The 18,075-nt window shown below is 38.1% G+C and overlaps 1 protein-coding gene across 3 annotated transcripts in view; it reads right to left on the bottom strand.

Annotated features, from left to right (window-relative positions):
* The window catches only part of Senp1 (SUMO specific peptidase 1), a 59,276-nt gene that overhangs the window by 13,343 nt on the left and 27,858 nt on the right, over positions 1-18,075 (bottom strand). For all 3 annotated transcript variants that reach the window (XM_070039889.1, XM_070039878.1, XM_070039869.1), the window contains 7 exons: positions 14,505-14,608; positions 14,137-14,423; positions 13,368-13,422; positions 11,422-11,460; positions 9,728-9,812; positions 9,385-9,540; positions 7,505-7,636 (listed from right to left, as the gene is read on the bottom strand). In XM_070039889.1, the coding sequence (XP_069895990.1) occupies positions 7,505-7,636; positions 9,385-9,540; positions 9,728-9,812; positions 11,422-11,460; positions 13,368-13,422; positions 14,137-14,423; positions 14,505-14,608 (858 nt within the window). The remainder of the gene's footprint in view (positions 1-7,504; positions 7,637-9,384; positions 9,541-9,727; positions 9,813-11,421; positions 11,461-13,367; positions 13,423-14,136; positions 14,424-14,504; positions 14,609-18,075) is intronic.

Genomic DNA, 18,075 nt, shown 5'->3' on the forward strand with positions numbered 1-18,075 from the left:
CTCAAGAGTGTGTAACATGGGAGATCACATATTTACTTGATTAGTTTAACTCATTTTGCTTTATTTGCTGCTTTTTGCAATTGATTTTCATTCCTTAATGAGGATCTGTTTCCAATATTAGGTTGTCTAGTTAAGAATTAATATTTTATGAGCTGTTTCCTCTTTCACCTGAGCAGTACTCAGATTTAATTACATCTTAGATATAGTTATTAAGCTGAGACCAATATCAACTCATTTCTATGAATTTTAAAAACTTTTCATAAGGGAATGAAAACTATATTCAATTATTTGTTTTATTCTTAGTAATTTTTTTTTGGGGGGGGGGTCCTGTCGTGAGGCCTGAACTCTGGGCCTGGGCGCTGTCCCTCAGCTCTTCAGCTCAAGGCTAGTGCTCTACCACTTGAACCACAGCACCACTTCTAGCTTTTGTTTTTTCTGCTTATGTGGTGCTGAGGAATCGATCCCAAGGCCTCATGCATGCAAGGCAAGAGCTCTACCACTGAGCCACCTTCCCAGCCCTCTTAGTAATTTTTATTTTTAATATTACATCTTTTTTGTGATACTGTGGGTTGAACTCACACTTGCTACATAGCCACTCTATCACTTGATCCATGACACTAACTCTTTTGGCTTTATTTTTAGGATAGTCTCACATTTATGGCCTGTCTGGCCTAGACTAAGATACTATTTACATTCCCATGTAAGTGTAATGACAGATACATATCACCATAATCAGCTACTGGTTGAGATGGGGGTCTCACAAACTTTTTGCTCGCTGACCTCAAACTGAGATCTTTATCTACACTTCCAATGTAGTTGGGATTATAGGCATGAGTCACATCTAGGCTTAGTTTTGTTTTGAATAGGATAATATTAATTGTACAAAGAGGTTTCATTGTGCTGTTTCATTGTGCTATTTCCATACCTGTATATACTGCAATTGGATTATATTTGCCCTCTCTCTTACTCCACCCCCCTCAACCTGTCCTGTGGCTTGAACTCTGGGCCTGGGTATTGTCCCTGAGCTCCTTTTGCTCAAGGCTAGCACTCTACCACTTGAGACACAGTGTCAATTAGGCTTTTTATTATGATTAGTGAAAATGAGTCTCACAGACTTTCCTGTCTTTGAACTGCAATCCTCAGATCTCAGCCTCCTAAGTACCTAGGATTATAGGTGTGAGCTGCTTGCCCTTCCTTACTTCCTTACTCCCACATTCCTCCTCCTCTTTTCCTTTCCACCTTCCTAGCAGTTACCCATTTTACTTTCATGACCTTTATTTCTTTCCCCTAGCTTCCACAAAAGAAAGATAAGACCTGATACTTGTCTTTATGGGACTGGCTAATTTCACTTAACATATTCTCCAGTTCTATCCATTTTCCTGCAAATAATATAATCCATTCTTCTTTATGGCTAAGTTATTTGTTTTCTTCAGGACAACCAGTTTGACTGGGGTAAGGTGGAATCTCAATGTAGTTTGGATTTGCATTTCTCTGATGGTTAAGGATTTTGAACATTTTTTCATATATTGGCAATTCTTTTTTTTTTTTTTGGGTCCGGTCGTGGGGCCTGAATTCTGGGCCTGGGCGCTGTCCCTCAGCTCTTCAGCTCTAGGCTAGCACTCTACCACTTGAGCCACAGCATCACTTCCAGCTTTTTTTTTTCCTGCTTATGTGGTGCTGAGGAATCGAACCAAGGGCCTCAAGCATGTAAGGCAAACGCTCTACCACTGAGCCACCTTCCCAGCCCCTATATTGGCTATTCTTAAGAATACTTGTTGAAGGGGAAACAAAGGAGGAGGTAACAATGCTTGATAAGAAATGTACTCATTATTATGCCAGGCGCCGGTGGCTCACACCTGTAATCCTAGCTACTCAGGAGGCTGAGATCTGAGGATCGTGGTTCAAAGCCAGCTCGGGCAGGAGAGACCGTGAGACTCCTATCTCCAATAAACCACTAGAAAACCGGAAGTGGCGCTGTAGCTCAAGTGGTAGAGCGCTCGCCTTGAGCTGAAGAGCTGAGGGACAAGCGCCCAGGCCCAGAGTTCAAGCCCCACAACCACCAAAAAAAAAAAAAAAGAAATGTACTCATTATGGGGCTGGGAAGGTGGCTCAGTGGTAGAGCGCTTGCCTTGCATGCCTGAGGCCCTGGGTTCGATTCCTCAGCACCACATAAGCCAAAAAGAAAAAAAAGCTGGAAGTGGCGCTGTGGCTCCAGTGGTAGAGTGCTAGCCTTGAGCTGAAGAGCTGAGGGACAGCACCCAGGCCCAGAGTTCAGGCCCCACGACCGGACCCCCCCAAAAAAAAAGAAGAAGAAGAAATGTACTCATTATCTTGCCCACGTAATTGTAACCCATCTGTACGATATTTTCACAATAAAAAAAAAAAAAGAATACTGTCTCATCTGATTTCTGTTATTTTTTTTTTCTTTTCCTTCCTTGTTTTGGATTTTTAAGAATATCATTTTATCTCTACTGGCTTCACACTTATTTTTAGTGGTTATTCCAGGATTCACATTATGCTTTCAAACTAACAGTCAATTATCTCATTTACCATTAAACCACTTCATACAGAATGGAATAAAGTAGTAGTAATGCTTTCTTTGCATATTCTTTATGCATTTAAGTATTTTACTTCTACATGTTATACTCCTACAGTATGCTTAGTGCTGTGTTACTCAACTGTCTTTTAGAAATATAAAATTTTCCACTGCTCTTCAGTCCCAGCATAGATTGATATTTCCATGATACTTTCCTGGAAAGTATGTATGTAGAATTTGTTATATTTCTGACAGTGTAGGTCTCCTGATGATGAACCTTATTAGCACTGTTTATCTGAAAGAATAAGGCTATTTCTTGAAATAAATTGCTGGGTATAGAATCTATGTTGACAACCTTTTCTCTTCTTTATTACTTTAAAGATGTAGTTACACTATCTTCTGGCCTATATAGTTTCTGACAAGCTATTATTGTTATCATTCTCCTGCCAAACCTAATATATCCTTTTACCTCTGGCTATAGTTACTAGTTTTCCCTTTACAACTGTTTTTCAGCAGTTTGACTCCTATACATTTTAATATGGTGTTTCTTCCATTAGAATATACTAAATTTCGTGGATTTGTAGTTTACAGATTTCCAACTTAAGCTATCTTCTACCATTGTTTTTAAAAAAAATTTTTTTTTTTTTACATTGCCTATGCTCTGCTTTCCTCATCTTGCTTATACTGCCTGGTCCTTTCCTCAGTCACTTTTCTGTGTTTTTATTTGAAAAGTTTCAATTGCTTTATCTTTGTATTCACAACTGTTTTTCTTCCAAAGTATCTATTTATATCATCCTAAATACATATTATTGATTCATTTTTCCTGAGCAAATGTATATTTTAATAATGATTTTAACATCTTGCCTGCTTAATTTATCATTTTACTTGTGGGTATTTTTTTTTTTTTTTGGCAGTCATGGGGCTTGAACTCTGGGCCTGAATGCTGTTGCTCAGCTTTTCAGCTCAAGGATAGTGCTCTACCACTTGAGCCACTGTGTGTCACTTCCGGTTTTCTGGTGGTTTATTGGAGCTAAGAGTCTCAGGGACCTTCCTGCCGGGGCTTTGAACCTCGATCCTGAGTAGATCCTTCTGAGTAGCTAGGATTACAGGCGTAAGCCACCGGCACCCAGACACTTGTGGGTTTTGTTTTTTAGTAGCAATTTTTTTGTGATAAATTTCACAAATTTCACAATATTCTGAGATAGTGATACTTAGGTAAAGTCACAACACATTCTAACCTTCATGGGGCAAATTGTTTTTATCGTGGTCTATAAAGTTTGTGAATTCTATGAAAAGTTATTTCTTCCACATCGAGTGATATGTAATTTCCTTTTTTTTTTTTTTGGATCCGGTCGTGGGACCTAAACTCTGGGCCTGGGCGCTGTCCCTCAGTTCTTCAGCTCAAGGCTAGCACTCTACCACTTGAGCCACAGCGCCACTTCCGGCTTTTTTCTTTTTGCTTATGTGGTGCTGAAGAATCGAACCCAGGGCCTCAGGCATGCAAGGCAAGCACTCTACCACTGAGCCACCTTCCCGGCCCTGATATGTAATTTCTTTCCTTTTGCTTAGTGTCAGCTGTTCCCTCTTTCCCAATCCCTCCCTCCGTTCCCTCCCTCCTTCCGTTGCTGCCATTGAGTTGCTTAGTTTGTTTTGATTAATGTACTTGTATTTTTAAGTGGTATGATTTTTCTCATAAGGTGAATTTTCCTTCCTCTTCATATGTATAGTCATTAAAAATGTTTTTATTAACATGTGTTAACTATACAGTGCTTAATAACTTTTGATTGGATACTGAACATTTTGAGTTTTATGTTGGGTTTTGTTGTTGCTGCTGTTTACTGTATTACTTAAAATTTAAATACAGCCTATGAAATTGACAGGATATACAAAAAGAAGTAGTAATATCTATTTGAAGAAAGAACAGAATTTAAAAGAGGATAAACTACTATAAAAGATAGCATTCGGCGCTGGGAAGGTGGCTCAGTGGTAGAGTGCTTGCCTTGCATGCATGAGGCCCTGGGTTCGATTCCTCCGCACCACATAAGCAGAAAAAGCTGGAAGTGGGGCTGACGCTCAAATGGTAGAGTGCTAGACTTGAGCTGAAGAGCTGAGGGACAGTGCCCAGGCCCAGAGTTCAGGCCTCAAAAAAAGACAACATTCACAACTGAGAAAGAGAATTATGTACTTTTACAATGACTAGCAATGCTTTCTTTGTCTTCTTTATGCATTTCAAGTATTTTACTTCCACATTACAGTCCTACAGTATGCTTAGTTCTGTTAGTCAACTGTCTTTTAGAAATATCAAAAGATAAAGAACATTTCCATTGCTCTTCAGTCAGAATGATATTTCCAATATGTAGCAAAATTTAAGGCTACGTAATATTTCATCAGAATCTTGACTTCTCAAAGGCAATAACTTTGAAAGCCTAACAAGCATAATTCTTTTTTTTTTTTTTTATTGTCAGTCAAGGGGCTTGAACTCTGGGCTTGGGCACTATCCCTAGCTCTTCAGCTCAAGGCAAGTGCTCTACTGCTTGAGCCACAGTGCCACTTCTGGTTTTCTAGTGGTTTTATTGGAGATAAGAGTCTCACGGACTTTCCTGCCAAGGCTGGCTTTGAACCGTGATCCTCAGATCTCAGCCTCCTGAGTAGCTAGGATTACAGGTACGAGCCACTGATGCCCAGCTGCATGATTTTTTTTATTATTATTTTATTTTTTTAACTTTTTTTTTTTTTGGGGGGGGGTCCGGTTGTGGGGCCTGAACTCTGGGCCTGGGCGCTGTCCCTCAGCTCTTCAGCTCAAGGCTAGCACTCTACCACTTGAGCCACAGTGCCACTTTTTTCTTTTTGCTTATGTGGTGCTGAGGAATCGAACCCAGGGCCTCAGGCATGCAAGGCAAGTGCTCTATCACTGAGCCACCTTCCCAGCCCCTGCATGATTCTTTTTAACTGGTGCTTTTTAAAATTGTTCTCATCATTACTGAACATGAATTAGTAGTACTTTCAAGGTTAACATTCTGAAATCTGAAGAAAAGCACTCTCTACAAACTTATAAGTATGTGTGGGAAGAATAAAGTAGACAAGAAATCTTTAGTTTCCCCAACTCCTCTAAATAATTTCCATTAAAACTTTGCTTGCTTAACATCCAGTGATGGGTTCATGGAATAGAAAATACTATGTTTTGATGAATACTGCCTCTGTTAAGGGTTCTTACTGAGGTGGAATTCACAGTGAAGTGCAAGAACTCAGCTCATATCCTACTCACTCCTGCCCTCTAGAAGGTTTTCCCTGCTTTACAACAAGCAAGCTTCAATCTCTTTAAAATAACTTTCTCTCCAGCAGTGGCTGGCAAAAAAAAATAGCAAATGACTAAAGATCAAAAATACCTTATTAATAGATATTTTTGTTTATTCTTTATTTTCATTTTCCCCCTTGATTTGATGAGCCTCCCCTATTATTTGAACCAATGTTATAATATCTGAGGTACTAAAAAAACCAAAACTCCCCCCCTACCCCCCCCTCCACCATAGTATCAAAACAGATATTCCTTATCATTCTTGGCAAAAGACTATTACTCAGGAAGTGATGAGCTCCTGAAATTTTCTTATAAACTGACCAGTATTACCAACAATAGGAGCCCCAGAAAAAAAAAATATCAACATCTTGAACATAATGTAAGACTCTTTCGTTCTATATACTTGATCCCATTATGGATCAAATTTAAGATTCTAGAACAGCCTGGTATAGTAGATAAGACCCAATGCTTGGATTAGAATCTTGGCTGTGCTACTTAATAGTTATAATATCTTGTAAATTTCTTAACTTTTTTCTTTTTATCTATAGAATAGAGATGTTAAACTATAATATCTATTTCCCAGGATACCTATTTACAAGAGTAGAATATATAAACATTTAAAATAATTCTTCATTCTCTGCTTTATGGTAAGAACATCCTTCTGACATAAAACTTCTGACATACAGGCTTTTATAGGTTTAGAAATAAGATAGGTCAGTTTAAAAATCATACTGTAATTAATATACTTAATTGGAATTGGGAGGTGCTGGTGGCTCATACCTATAATCCTAGCTACTGAGTAGGCTGAGATCTGAGGATCACAGTTCAAAGCCAGCCCAGGCAGGAAAATCCATGAGACTTATCTCCAATTAACCCTAGAAAACTGGAAGTGGAGCTGTGGCAAAGTGATACAATGTAAGTCTTGAGAAAAAGAGCTCAGGGATAGTGCCCAGGTCTTGAGTTCAGGCCCCAGGAGTGATAAAAACAAAAACAAACAAACAAAAAAAAAAAACACATCATGATAAAGACTATATTGAGAAATTTATCACTTACAATGCAAGCAGACATAGAATGGGAAATAGAAAAACTGGATTCCTGTATAAAACCCCTAAAGTATTCCTCCATGTTACAAGACAGTCGGCTATTAAATAAAGATAGGAACTGCAAGGCAGATGCTTTAAAAAGAAGATGAATGTCAATGTGCTTTCTCTTCCCTTCAATGCTCAAAGCCTTAATGAAACAAAAACTGAATCCAATAATTCTATACTTTATAGTACATAAAAATTACCTGAAGTTGGCTCAGTGGTAGAGTGCTTGCCTCACATGCATGAGGCCCTGGGTTTGATTCCTCAGCACCATATAAGCAGAAAAAAGCTGGAAGTGGTGCTGTGGCTCAAGTGGTAGGGTGCTAGCCTTGAGCTGAAGAGCGGAGGGACAGCGCCCAGGCCCAGAGTTCAGCCTCCAAGACCGACAAAAAAAAAATCCCCTGAAATATTGATTAGAAAATGTGTATATCTACTATCTTTCCTCATACTTACAAGAAAAGAACTTTAAAGTGGTGATTCTGATGCAGATCATCTAAGGACTATGTTTTCAGAAACAGGGAACTAGCACCCTTAGTTTCCATTTGATGTTCAACTACTACTTGTATACAAAAATAAGTTCAAGAGTACCTCATCATTGAGCCAATTCAAATGGTTTAGAGTTTGAATATCTTTGCGTGTAATGGTTAAACGGAATGCTTCACTGAGAACTTCATCTTGGTTCCCATTACGAAACACACTCTTTATTTCTTTCTCCATTTCCTAAGAAAACAAAAGATGACAAAAATTAAACCACATGGCTTCAGACAAACCACTTATCTCCAGACTATATTTATCATTAATCAACTGCTTGTCAACTTACAATTAATTTTTCATAGAAGGTAATAATGGAATAAAGGGTAGTTTTTTAAGGTACCATTTTCTTAGAAAAAATTTTACTTTTAAAAAATGTAAACATATGCCAGGCGCCTGTGGCTCATGCCTGCAATCCTAGCTACTCAGGAGGCTAAGATTTGAGGATCACAGTTTGAAGCCAGCCCAGCAGAAAAGACCCCATGAGACTCTTATTTCCAATTAATCACTCAAAAACAGGAAGTGGTGCTGTGGCTCAAGTTGTAGAGTGTTAGCCTTGAACACAAAGAGGACCAGGGACAGTGCCCAGGCTCTGAGTTCAAGCCCCACAAATCGACAAAAATAATTTTTAAAAATATAAATATAAATATAAATATACAATTGGAACAACTATAAACTGTGTTATACTCACCAGCCTCAACTACTTTTTTATTGAAGCCAGGACCCAGACCCTTGAACATACATGGAAGTACTTTACCAATGAGCTATATTCTACAGTATGAATTAAGGAACAGATTGTTTAAATGCACAGACTTCTTTGTAGTTCCCAAATTTTCCACACTGGGTTTTCATTACTTAAAAGAGACACAGTTCAATTCAGCTTACAATTTGGTTATCAAATTACTGTACATGTGAGGCTGGAGTGTAGCTCAACAGTAAAACACTTGCATAGCATGCAATAGTCCCCAGGTTTGATGCTCAGAATAAAAAACTTACAGGCTAGATACCATTGACTCCCGCCTACAATCCTAGCTAATGAGGAGACTGCTCAACCAGGAGTCTGTGAAACTCTTATATCCAATTCATCACCACCAAAATGCAAAACCCAAAAAGCCAAAAGTGGAACTGAGACTCAAGTAAACTCAAGAGCACTAGCTTTGAGGAAAAAATCTAAGGAATAGCACCCAGGCCCTGAATTCAAATCCTCAATACAAGCACCAAAATTTAAATTCACCTGCCTTAAATAAAAATGCACATGAAATGAAATATAAATTTATCAAATGCTTTTTTGAGGCAGTTTAAGGCCACTTATAATTTTTCCAGAAATTTTCAAAACACATTTTTTTAAAATAGGTCATGGGATTGATCTCAGGGCCTGGGTTCTCTCCCTGAGCTTTTTCACTAGCACTCTACCACTCTGAGCCACTGTACCACTTCTGGCTTTCTCATGGTTAACTAGAGATAAGAGTCTCATGGACTTCCCTACCCAGGCTATTTTCAAACCTAAAATCTCTGACTCATGAGTAGCTAGGATTACAGACATGAGCCACTGGCACCCGGACATTCAATAAACTTTTAAAATATAGTGAAGGGAAGGTGGCTCAGTGGTAAGAGTATTTGCCATGCATGCATTGGGCCCTAGGTTCAATTCCTCAGCACCACATATGCAGAAAAAGCTGTAAGTGGCGCTGTGCCTCAAGTGGTAGAGCGCTAGCCTTCAGCTGAAGAGCTGAGAGACAATGCCCAGGCCTAGAGTTCAGGCCCCACAACCAAAAAAAATAAAATAAAATATAGTGAAAATTGGTATGTAATGCATAGACAGAAGTATATAATAAAATCTAAATACCAAACATTCTGTTACTTTATATATGAAAATGTCCCACACATTCTTTCTAAACAAGATTTGCTAACATAGGAATTTATAGCATGTACTTTACCTCTGTAATTTCAGGAAAATCATCTTCACTATCAGTTAATTTATGACTTTTTTTTTCTGTTTCTTGTGCGATTGTAACAGGGATCTCCTTTTCAAGAGGTACACGAAGATGCAGTTCTATTGAATCATGTACTGAATGTTCTAGTTCCTGTAATCTCTACAGAGAGAACTTCAGAATAAGTAGGATAAAGAAACCCACTATTTGAATAATGTAAACTGATCAGTTCTATCTGGAAAGACTTATCATAAAATACTATGATACTATACACTCTTGCAATCAAAACAGCAACTATTCAAATCCAGATAATCTTCCAAAATTTTATAATCTTACTCAATTTTTTTACCTGGTTTTGCAGCTGTAAGGCTAGTGCTTTCTGCTCTTCAATCTGGCGAAATCTTTCCCGTGCTCGAGAATCATAAACACTAGTTCTAGAAAATGAAAAGTAACATAAATACAGACTGCCTTTTATCATCAGTCACATTATTTCTTTTTTTTTTGGGGGGGGTCCGGTCATGGGGCTTGAACTCTAGGCCTGGGCGCTGTCCCTCAGCTCTTCAGCTCAAGGCTAGCGCTCTACCACTGGAGCCACAGTGCCACTTCCAGTTTCTTTTTGCTTATGTGGTGCTGAGGAATCAAACCCAGGGCCTCAGGCATGCAAGGCAAGCGTTCTACCACTGAGCCACCTTCCCAGCCCCCAGTCACATTATTTCTGTACAGTGAATATATAAAGAACTCTCATGTAGAAAGTTCAAAATCCTTACACTAACTTATCTTACCACAATTACATTTTAAAACAGTAAAACAATATGGTGCTGCTAAAATTATTATATCATTTTAACTGAAATGATTATATAAATGGGTTGTTCAGTACATACAGACTAGTTTTATAGGAATTTGTCACCTTTTGTTCTTTAATGAGGGATGGTTAGGGTGCTTGAATGTAGAGCCTCAAGTTCTCACTCAGATTTTCCTCCTCACAGCTGGCTTTTTACTATTTGAGCCACACTTCTACTTCTGGCTTTCTGCTGGTTAAGTGGAGGTAAGTCAGCCAGGACTACCTTTAAACCATTATCTCCAGATCTCAGCTTCCTGAATGATCATTCCTTTTTTTTGGTAAACGTTATTCTAATTATGGTAAAAAGTGAAACTTCATGATGGTAATCTCCAAATGGAATTGATCTCAAAGAAGATAGTAAGATACTAACTAGTTTCTAATTAATATACGGTATTTTTTTTTTTTGCAGGGCCTGGGCACTGTCCCTCAGCAATTCAGGTAGTGCTCTACCACTTGAGCCACAGCACCACTTCTGGTTTTTTCTGCTTATGTGGTGCTGAGGAATCAAACCTAGGGCCTCATGCATGCAAGTTAAGCACTCTACCACTGAGCCACCTTCCCAGCCCAGTATACTGCATTTTTGTTTTTATTTTTAATTTTTTATACCTCCCCCATACTTCATTTTTGATAGTTCATTTTTTCAAAGTTACTAAGTCCAGATTTGGAAAACTCGAAGTTCATGCAACTGGGGGAAATGCTTTAACAGATTTCTTAAAGAGATTTCCAAAATTATTCAATAAGTTAGTTTTTCCAATTGTCATAATAAAGGTATTTATTAATTCATTTTAGCTTCAACAACTGTTACAGGCTTAATGAACATGAAAATAAAAATATCCCAACCTTAAGAGAATTTTTTTTTTTAATCAGCCATAGGGCCTGAACTCTGGGCCTGGGCGTTGTCCTTCAGCTCTTCAGCTGAAGGTTAGAGCTCTACCACTTGAGCCACAGCACCACTTCCGGCTTTTTTTGCTTAGTGGTGCTGAGGAATCAAACCCAGGGCCTCATGCATGCACGGCAAGCACTCTACCACTGAGCCACCTTCTCAGCCCCCTTAAGAGAATTTTTAAAACTCAACAACTTAAAAGTACAAATAGAATTTTTATTCTTATAACAACAGACTAAATATAATTAATTGCTTGAGTTCTTCTAGCTGAAAAATAAAGTTACTGAGAAGGAAAAAAATACCAAAAACAATAACTTACAGTTCTTTGATCCACAGCTCTGCCTGGAATAAAGTAGGACTGTAGGTAGAAAAAGAAAAATGAGCAGAAGGCTTAGAAAAAAATTCAAATATTTTTACCAACAAAAGCAGTCATTTAAACAGTTCAAATACTATTAAATACTAAGACTATTTTACTATTAAGACTATTTTACAAGTATAGAATAAAAGGTACCTAACTGACACAAATAAATTGTAATTGAGAATGAAAAAACAGAAATATGAATCAAATATAGATATATAAGTAAAAAAGATGACCCAAAGCTCAACTGAAAAATTGTCTAGAATAGTTTCCTGTGTGCATGAAAGAATGGCATTATTTGAAAGAGCACATCATTATGAAGATAATACATTAAGCTAGAAAATTACTCTTCCCAACTGGTTCACACTGACTTAATAAAATCTTAGGGAGTCTTAAAGAGTCTTTGTCAGTCTGAGTCAAAATATTCAAGGCCGGACTAGTATATGTCTGAGTCAAGCAGAAAAGGTCAGATAAGTTGATGTAAGGGAAATGAACCCTAAGATATGTATTCAAATGTTTTTTTTTCTTTCATGCGATTGTTTCTAACACATTTATAAGATGATTTGTTTGTTGCTTTGTATGTCTCTCCCCCATAGTATAACCCCTGCTTTCACTGTATTTGATGTCGGTATAATTTGTGGAGGGGAAGTGGGTTGGGGGGGCGGAGGGAGGATGGGAAGGGGAAACAAAGGAGGAGATTACAATGCTTGATAAGAAATGTACTCATTATCTTGCCCATGCAATTGTAACCCCTCTGTACAGTATTTTCACAATTAAAAAAAATATATATATATATTCAAGGCCAGGAACCAATGGCTCCACCAGTGATCCTAGCTACTTAGGAGCCTGAGATCTTAGAAGAACTCAATATGAAGCCAGCCTGGGCAGAAAAGTCCTCAAATCTCCAATTAACTAGCAAAAAGCAGTGTTGGAAGTATTGCCCAAGTGCAAAAGTGTGAGCTGTGAGCAAGCAAGTGAGCAAGTGAGTTCAAGCCCTGGTATTGGCAGAAATTCCCTACCAAAAAACTATATACAACCAAATGATAGTAGATACTAACATTCCCCATATCAACTTACTAATAAGCCAATGAGCCAAAGTACAGAAACAACACAACTCTATTCCAGAGACCAGTCCCATTCATGTGGCTCTTGTGGACAACCCAAGTGAATAATAGAGTCACAAGGCATGGCAATTGTCCTAAAGCTTTTTGTTTTTCTCAATTTTCTTTGCAAACCCCAAACTAAGGGGTTTTTAGAGATAAAGTCTCAAGGACTTTTCTGCCTGAGCTAGCTTCATTTGACTGCAATCCTCCAAACCTCAGCCGCATGAGAGCAGTTAGCCAGTGGAACCCAGATCCGTGTTATTCTTGAGTCATCATTAGGAGAAATCTTATGTAAAGGAAAGGCAGATTTCAAACAGAGCCACTGATGAACTCTTTCATCTAAGATCAATTTCTTCCAAAAAAGAATTACTAGTTTTGAATACTTCTTGCAAAACATTTTTCTAAGTACTTTACTGCAAGTTATTCTTCATGACAGTAAGGTATTAATATTAGCATTTTATTGTAATCAAACAGATTCAGAACAATAACTTCTCCAAAACCACATGAAGCCTGAAAGAGCCAATATCAAAAACCAAGTCTGACTCTAAAAACTATAACAGCTGGGTGGCAGTGGTTGAAGCCTGAGGATTGAGGTTTGAAGCCAGCTTGGGCAGCAAAGTCTGTAAGACTCTTATCTCCAATTAACCACCAAAAATCCAGAAGCAGAGCCTGAGGCTCAAGCAGTAGAGCACCATCCTTGAGCACAAAAGCTCAGGGACAGTACCCAGCTCTGAGTTCAGCACCAAGACTGGACCAAAATTTTAAAAAAAGGAAAAAAAAAGACTTTTTTCCCCCTAAGTTTACCTGGGAATTAGAGTCTGAGAGTCTTTCACTTTGAGTAAAATCACGGAGTCTGACCCTAACAAAGAAATATAAAAACATTTCATTAACAAAATTCTTTCAAGTTGTATTTCCTAGATGCTTTAAGTTCCTGAACTTTGCATTATATGTGTCCTTCAGCATCTATTCCTGTGCTGTGCTTGCTCCTTGTGCTTCCACTTCCTGGTTCTGGGAATAAGAATGTGCTGAGATTTCTTAAAAGCCTTGAGACCATGATGTTTTATAAAACTGAATTAGATGAAATGAGGGGAAAAGGAGGAAAAAAGAGAAAAAAGGCACTATAGGTGAAGTCCAAAAGGCAGAAATTTTATTTTCTGTGTAAAATACTAATGAAATACAGGAATCATCCTCCTAGAGTGCTATGATTGACTATTAAGTGGTAAAATAAATGTAATTAAACAGTGCAAAGTGGTATATTTGTTCCCATCTAGTATCCTCGTATTTCCCATACAATGTATGTTTCTGTCATACAACACATTTTTTTTAGTAAAAATAAAGCATTACATGAAATTATTTGCATGTAAGAAAAGAAAAAGAAGGGAGGAAAAGAAAAAAGAATTCTTATTTGTAGTTTTTATTTTCTTCTAGCATGGGTAACTGAATTATTTGTGTTTTAGTTTCTTATGTGTTAACTAATATTATATTATGTATATATATTACAATGTTGCCTGAAATCGAGCCAATAGATAGTTCATTGGTTGTTAAGTTTAAAAATAAATGATCTCCTCTTTACCTTCAGATTGCATATTTGATGCTGGTAAGTTATCTGACTGATGCAGAATCAAGGGTTGATCACCAGGAGGTTGATGGCCAGGATCAGAATCTTTGGATTTAAATGCAACATCTGGGGTATATGACGATAGGGAATATGCACTGTGGGACAGCTGTTCTTGGGGAGTTAAAATGCTGGCAGATCCAGATGATGAAGTATCAGAGCCAATGATATAAGATGCACAAGAATTTCCATTTTTAAACAGTGAGTCTTTCAATGTATTCTTACTGGAACTAAGACATCGAGACCTAGCAAGAGAAGCAGTTAATTCAATATCAAATAACAAATTACAAAATTAAACTTATTTGAAAGATGCTTTTAAGACTCACAGGTGTAAAGGAAAATGTGTGGTAGGTTTAGCTACGGAGAACTGTTTCCCTGTTACCATCTGTAGAAGCTGTCTGTAGATCTCTCTTTCTTCTTCTTGAACTGTCTATAAGTTAAAAAAAAAAAAAGTCTTAAATACATCTGATGAGGCAAGTATTTCTCAAATGAGCATCTAGATAGGATACTAAAAACTACTAAAATTCCAGCAGTCCTAAAGATAAAGAAATATGCCTTTTCTTAGACTAAGGGCATGGCTGAAGTGGTAGTACATCTGTCTAGGAAGCAGGAGGATCTGAGTTCAAACCCTAGTACTAAAGGGAGGGAAAAAAAAAGGTACACTGAAGATATTCTAGGAAGTTACTAAATGTATATAAAAGAGGTTGAGTATAGTAAATCCCTAGCTGGGTGCCAGTGGCTCAAGCCTTTAATTCTAGCTATTCATATTCAGGAAGCTGAGATCTAAGGATTGTGGTTCAAAGCCCAAGCAGGAAAGTCTATGAAACTCTTATCTCCCATTAAAAACACCAAAAGAACTAGAAATGGAGCTATGGCTCAAGTAGTACAGTGCTAGCTTTGAGTAAAAAAGCTCAGGGACAGTACACAGGTCTGAGTTCAATCTCCAGAACTCGCACACGTGCGCACACACACACATGCACACGCACACATACACACATACACACACGCGCACGTGCACACACACACACACACAAAGTAAATCTAGATAGTATGTTATAGAAAATTATGAAGCATATTTTAAAATAATAGCACAGAGAAACCAAGAGGTCAGAAAGCAATCATTTTAAAGGTAGGGAATATCTGACTCAAGCTTTGTAAGAGCCACATATTGTTTGGTACATGATGGGACAGAAATAAATACTGCTTCTCAGCTTCCCGAGGCCTATTAGCCTATGTTGATCATTTCTACCCTTTGCAGAAAAAAGGTGCTTCATCTCTCTAAATGGTAAGTTCTAGAAATAAAACATTTGAAGACTTCTAAATATGAATTCAAACAAATCCCTTAAGTCCTAATGCCTATGAGATCTGCAATTTTTATTATCTTCAAATAGCAGTTTCAATTTAACATGTCCACTTATCCGTACAATGCATTTTGATCAGTGTCACCCCTTCAATCATTCTTTCCCTTCTCATCGATCCCATCCTCACTCATTTCCTAAACTTTTCAAATTCCATTTTCATGTATGTACACTGAGGAGCATCAGTGTACTCACTTACTATTCTCTCCATTCACGCACACCCACACCCTTCAGAGAAGGCATGTTTTCAGCTCCTTGATGCTCATTTTGTTAAACTGTCTATTAATTGGTCCAAGGAGTTGTATCATGAAAACCCATCCATTCTTATATCATACTTTAGCCAGTTTCATCATGTATATATGTGTAGGGTCCTGTATGTGCTTTCATCTATGTTTATTTTTTAAACAGAAGTTAGATTTAACTTCCACATTAGAAAGAAAATATGCACCCTTTCTTAGAAATAAATGAGTATTCCAGACAGATGGTTAACAAATGCAAAGCTCTTTGTGCTCAATGTGTTCAAATAGTAAGCCAGTATGAATGAAGGGAAGTAGAAAAGAAACAAGCTCCCTTAGCACAGAAGCAGATTGCATAAGGACTTGTGCTCTTGTAAAGCATCTACACAGATCCCTGAAGTAAGGAGCTGTCTTTTAAAATCTCACATCCTATATAATACAATCAGTCTTCACAAAATAATTTCAAACATTATGCTACTGTTAGAAACATCTTAGACTGTAACCTTTCAATATGTACATAAGTATGTTATGTTGTTTAATGACAACTGTTTGTTAAAAGTAGAATGAGCTGGGAATACAGTTCAGTGGTAAAGCACTTGCCTATCAAACACCAGGCCCTGAGTTTGATTCTCAGTACTATTTAAGAAAAAGAAAATCAGAAAGAAGTAAGTAACTCAAAGGGAAAATGATACTAAGTATTTTCTTCTTGAATCTTCTGTTGTTGCTACACAGTCATAACTACATATTCAGCATAACATTAAATACATCTACTAGAATACTTTATTTTTGGTGCCAGTTCTGGGGCTTGAACTCATCAGGCCTGAGCACTCTCCCTCAGCTTTTTTGCTCAAGGCTAGCACTCTACTACTTGAGCCACAACTCCACCTCCAACTTTTTCTATTTTTTTTTCTTTTTTTGTGCTTAATTAAAGAGTCTCCCAAACTTTCCTGCTCAGCTGGCTTCAAACCACAATCCTCAGATCTCAGCCTCCTGAGTAGCAGGGTTACAGGCAGAAGCCACTGTGCCTGCCTCTAGAATACCTTTAAACAGTGAGGCTAGCCAGGCGCTGGTGGCTAACACCTGTAATCCTAGCTACTAGGAAGGCTGAGATCTGAGGATCACGGTTCAAAGCCAGCCTGGGCAGGAAAGTCCATGAAACTCTTATCTCCAATAAACTACTAGAAAACCGGAAGTGGCGCTGTAGCTCAAGTGGTAGAGCGCTTGCCTTGAGCTGAAGAGCTAAGGGAGAGCATTCAGGCCCAGAGTTCAAGCCCCAAGACCAACAATAAAAACAGTGAGGCTGACAATTTCCTATGAGAATTGAACATTTGAATGCTAAGGAAGAAATAGCTGAACGTTAGGTAGAAGAATTGACCTAAACCCCATTATCTTATGCCTTAGACATTAATATCCAAATGATGATGGTCTCTTTTTCTAGCAATCGTTCATAGTATTTTGACAGCACAAAAATAATATTAGAAAAGACAATTTCCAGATAGAAATTATATAGTAAAAGGTGCTTAGGAGCTTATTTTTTGATAAAAAAGCATTCATTTCTTTCTTGGAGGAAGAGGAGCAGGAGAAAAGCTTGGCATTGCTAACTTTTTTATATTTGGCTTTGCTCTAAACCAATCATCTTGGGTGACAGGGAAAGACAGTACTAATCAATAACATCTTTGTTTTGGTGGGGTTTTTTTTGCCAGTCCAGGGACTTGAACTCAGGGCCTGGGCACTGTCCCTGAGCTTCTTTTGCTCAAGGAGAGCACTCTGCCACTTAAGCCACAGTGCCACTTCTGGCTTTTTCTGTTTATATGGTACTAAGGAATCAAACCCAGGGCTTCATGCATGCTAGGCAAGCACTCTACCACTAAGCCACATTCCCAGCCCTTGGTTTTGTTTTTGTTTGTTTACAGCACTGGGGTTTGAACTCAGGCCTTATACTTGCTAGGCAGGTGCCCTTACCACTGAACCACACCTCTAGCTATAATCAATAACATGTTTATGATATGGGACTAAGATATCTCTAAGGAACAACAGAATCTCATCACAACACACAATCTGCCAAGCAAAAATGACTCTTGTAACAATCTCCCAGAACCCCTCCCAAAACTAGGACTATGATTCTTTTCACTGGAAAAATACTTTGACCAGGACTGTTTAATAGTTATGCATATCCTCTCCTTCTGGTTTCAGATCTTTGTTGTTTAAAACCTTTTGCTCAGCCAGGCATTGGTGGCTCATGCCTGTAATCCTGACTACTCTGGAGGCTGGGATCTGTGGTTTGAAGTTCAGAAGTCAGCTCT

This window comes from Dipodomys merriami, unplaced genomic scaffold (genome assembly GCF_024711535.1).
Source record: "Dipodomys merriami isolate MVZ:Mamm:240054 unplaced genomic scaffold, mDipMer1.0.p SCAF_10, whole genome shotgun sequence".
Taxonomy (NCBI): Eukaryota; Metazoa; Chordata; class Mammalia; order Rodentia; family Heteromyidae; genus Dipodomys; species Dipodomys merriami.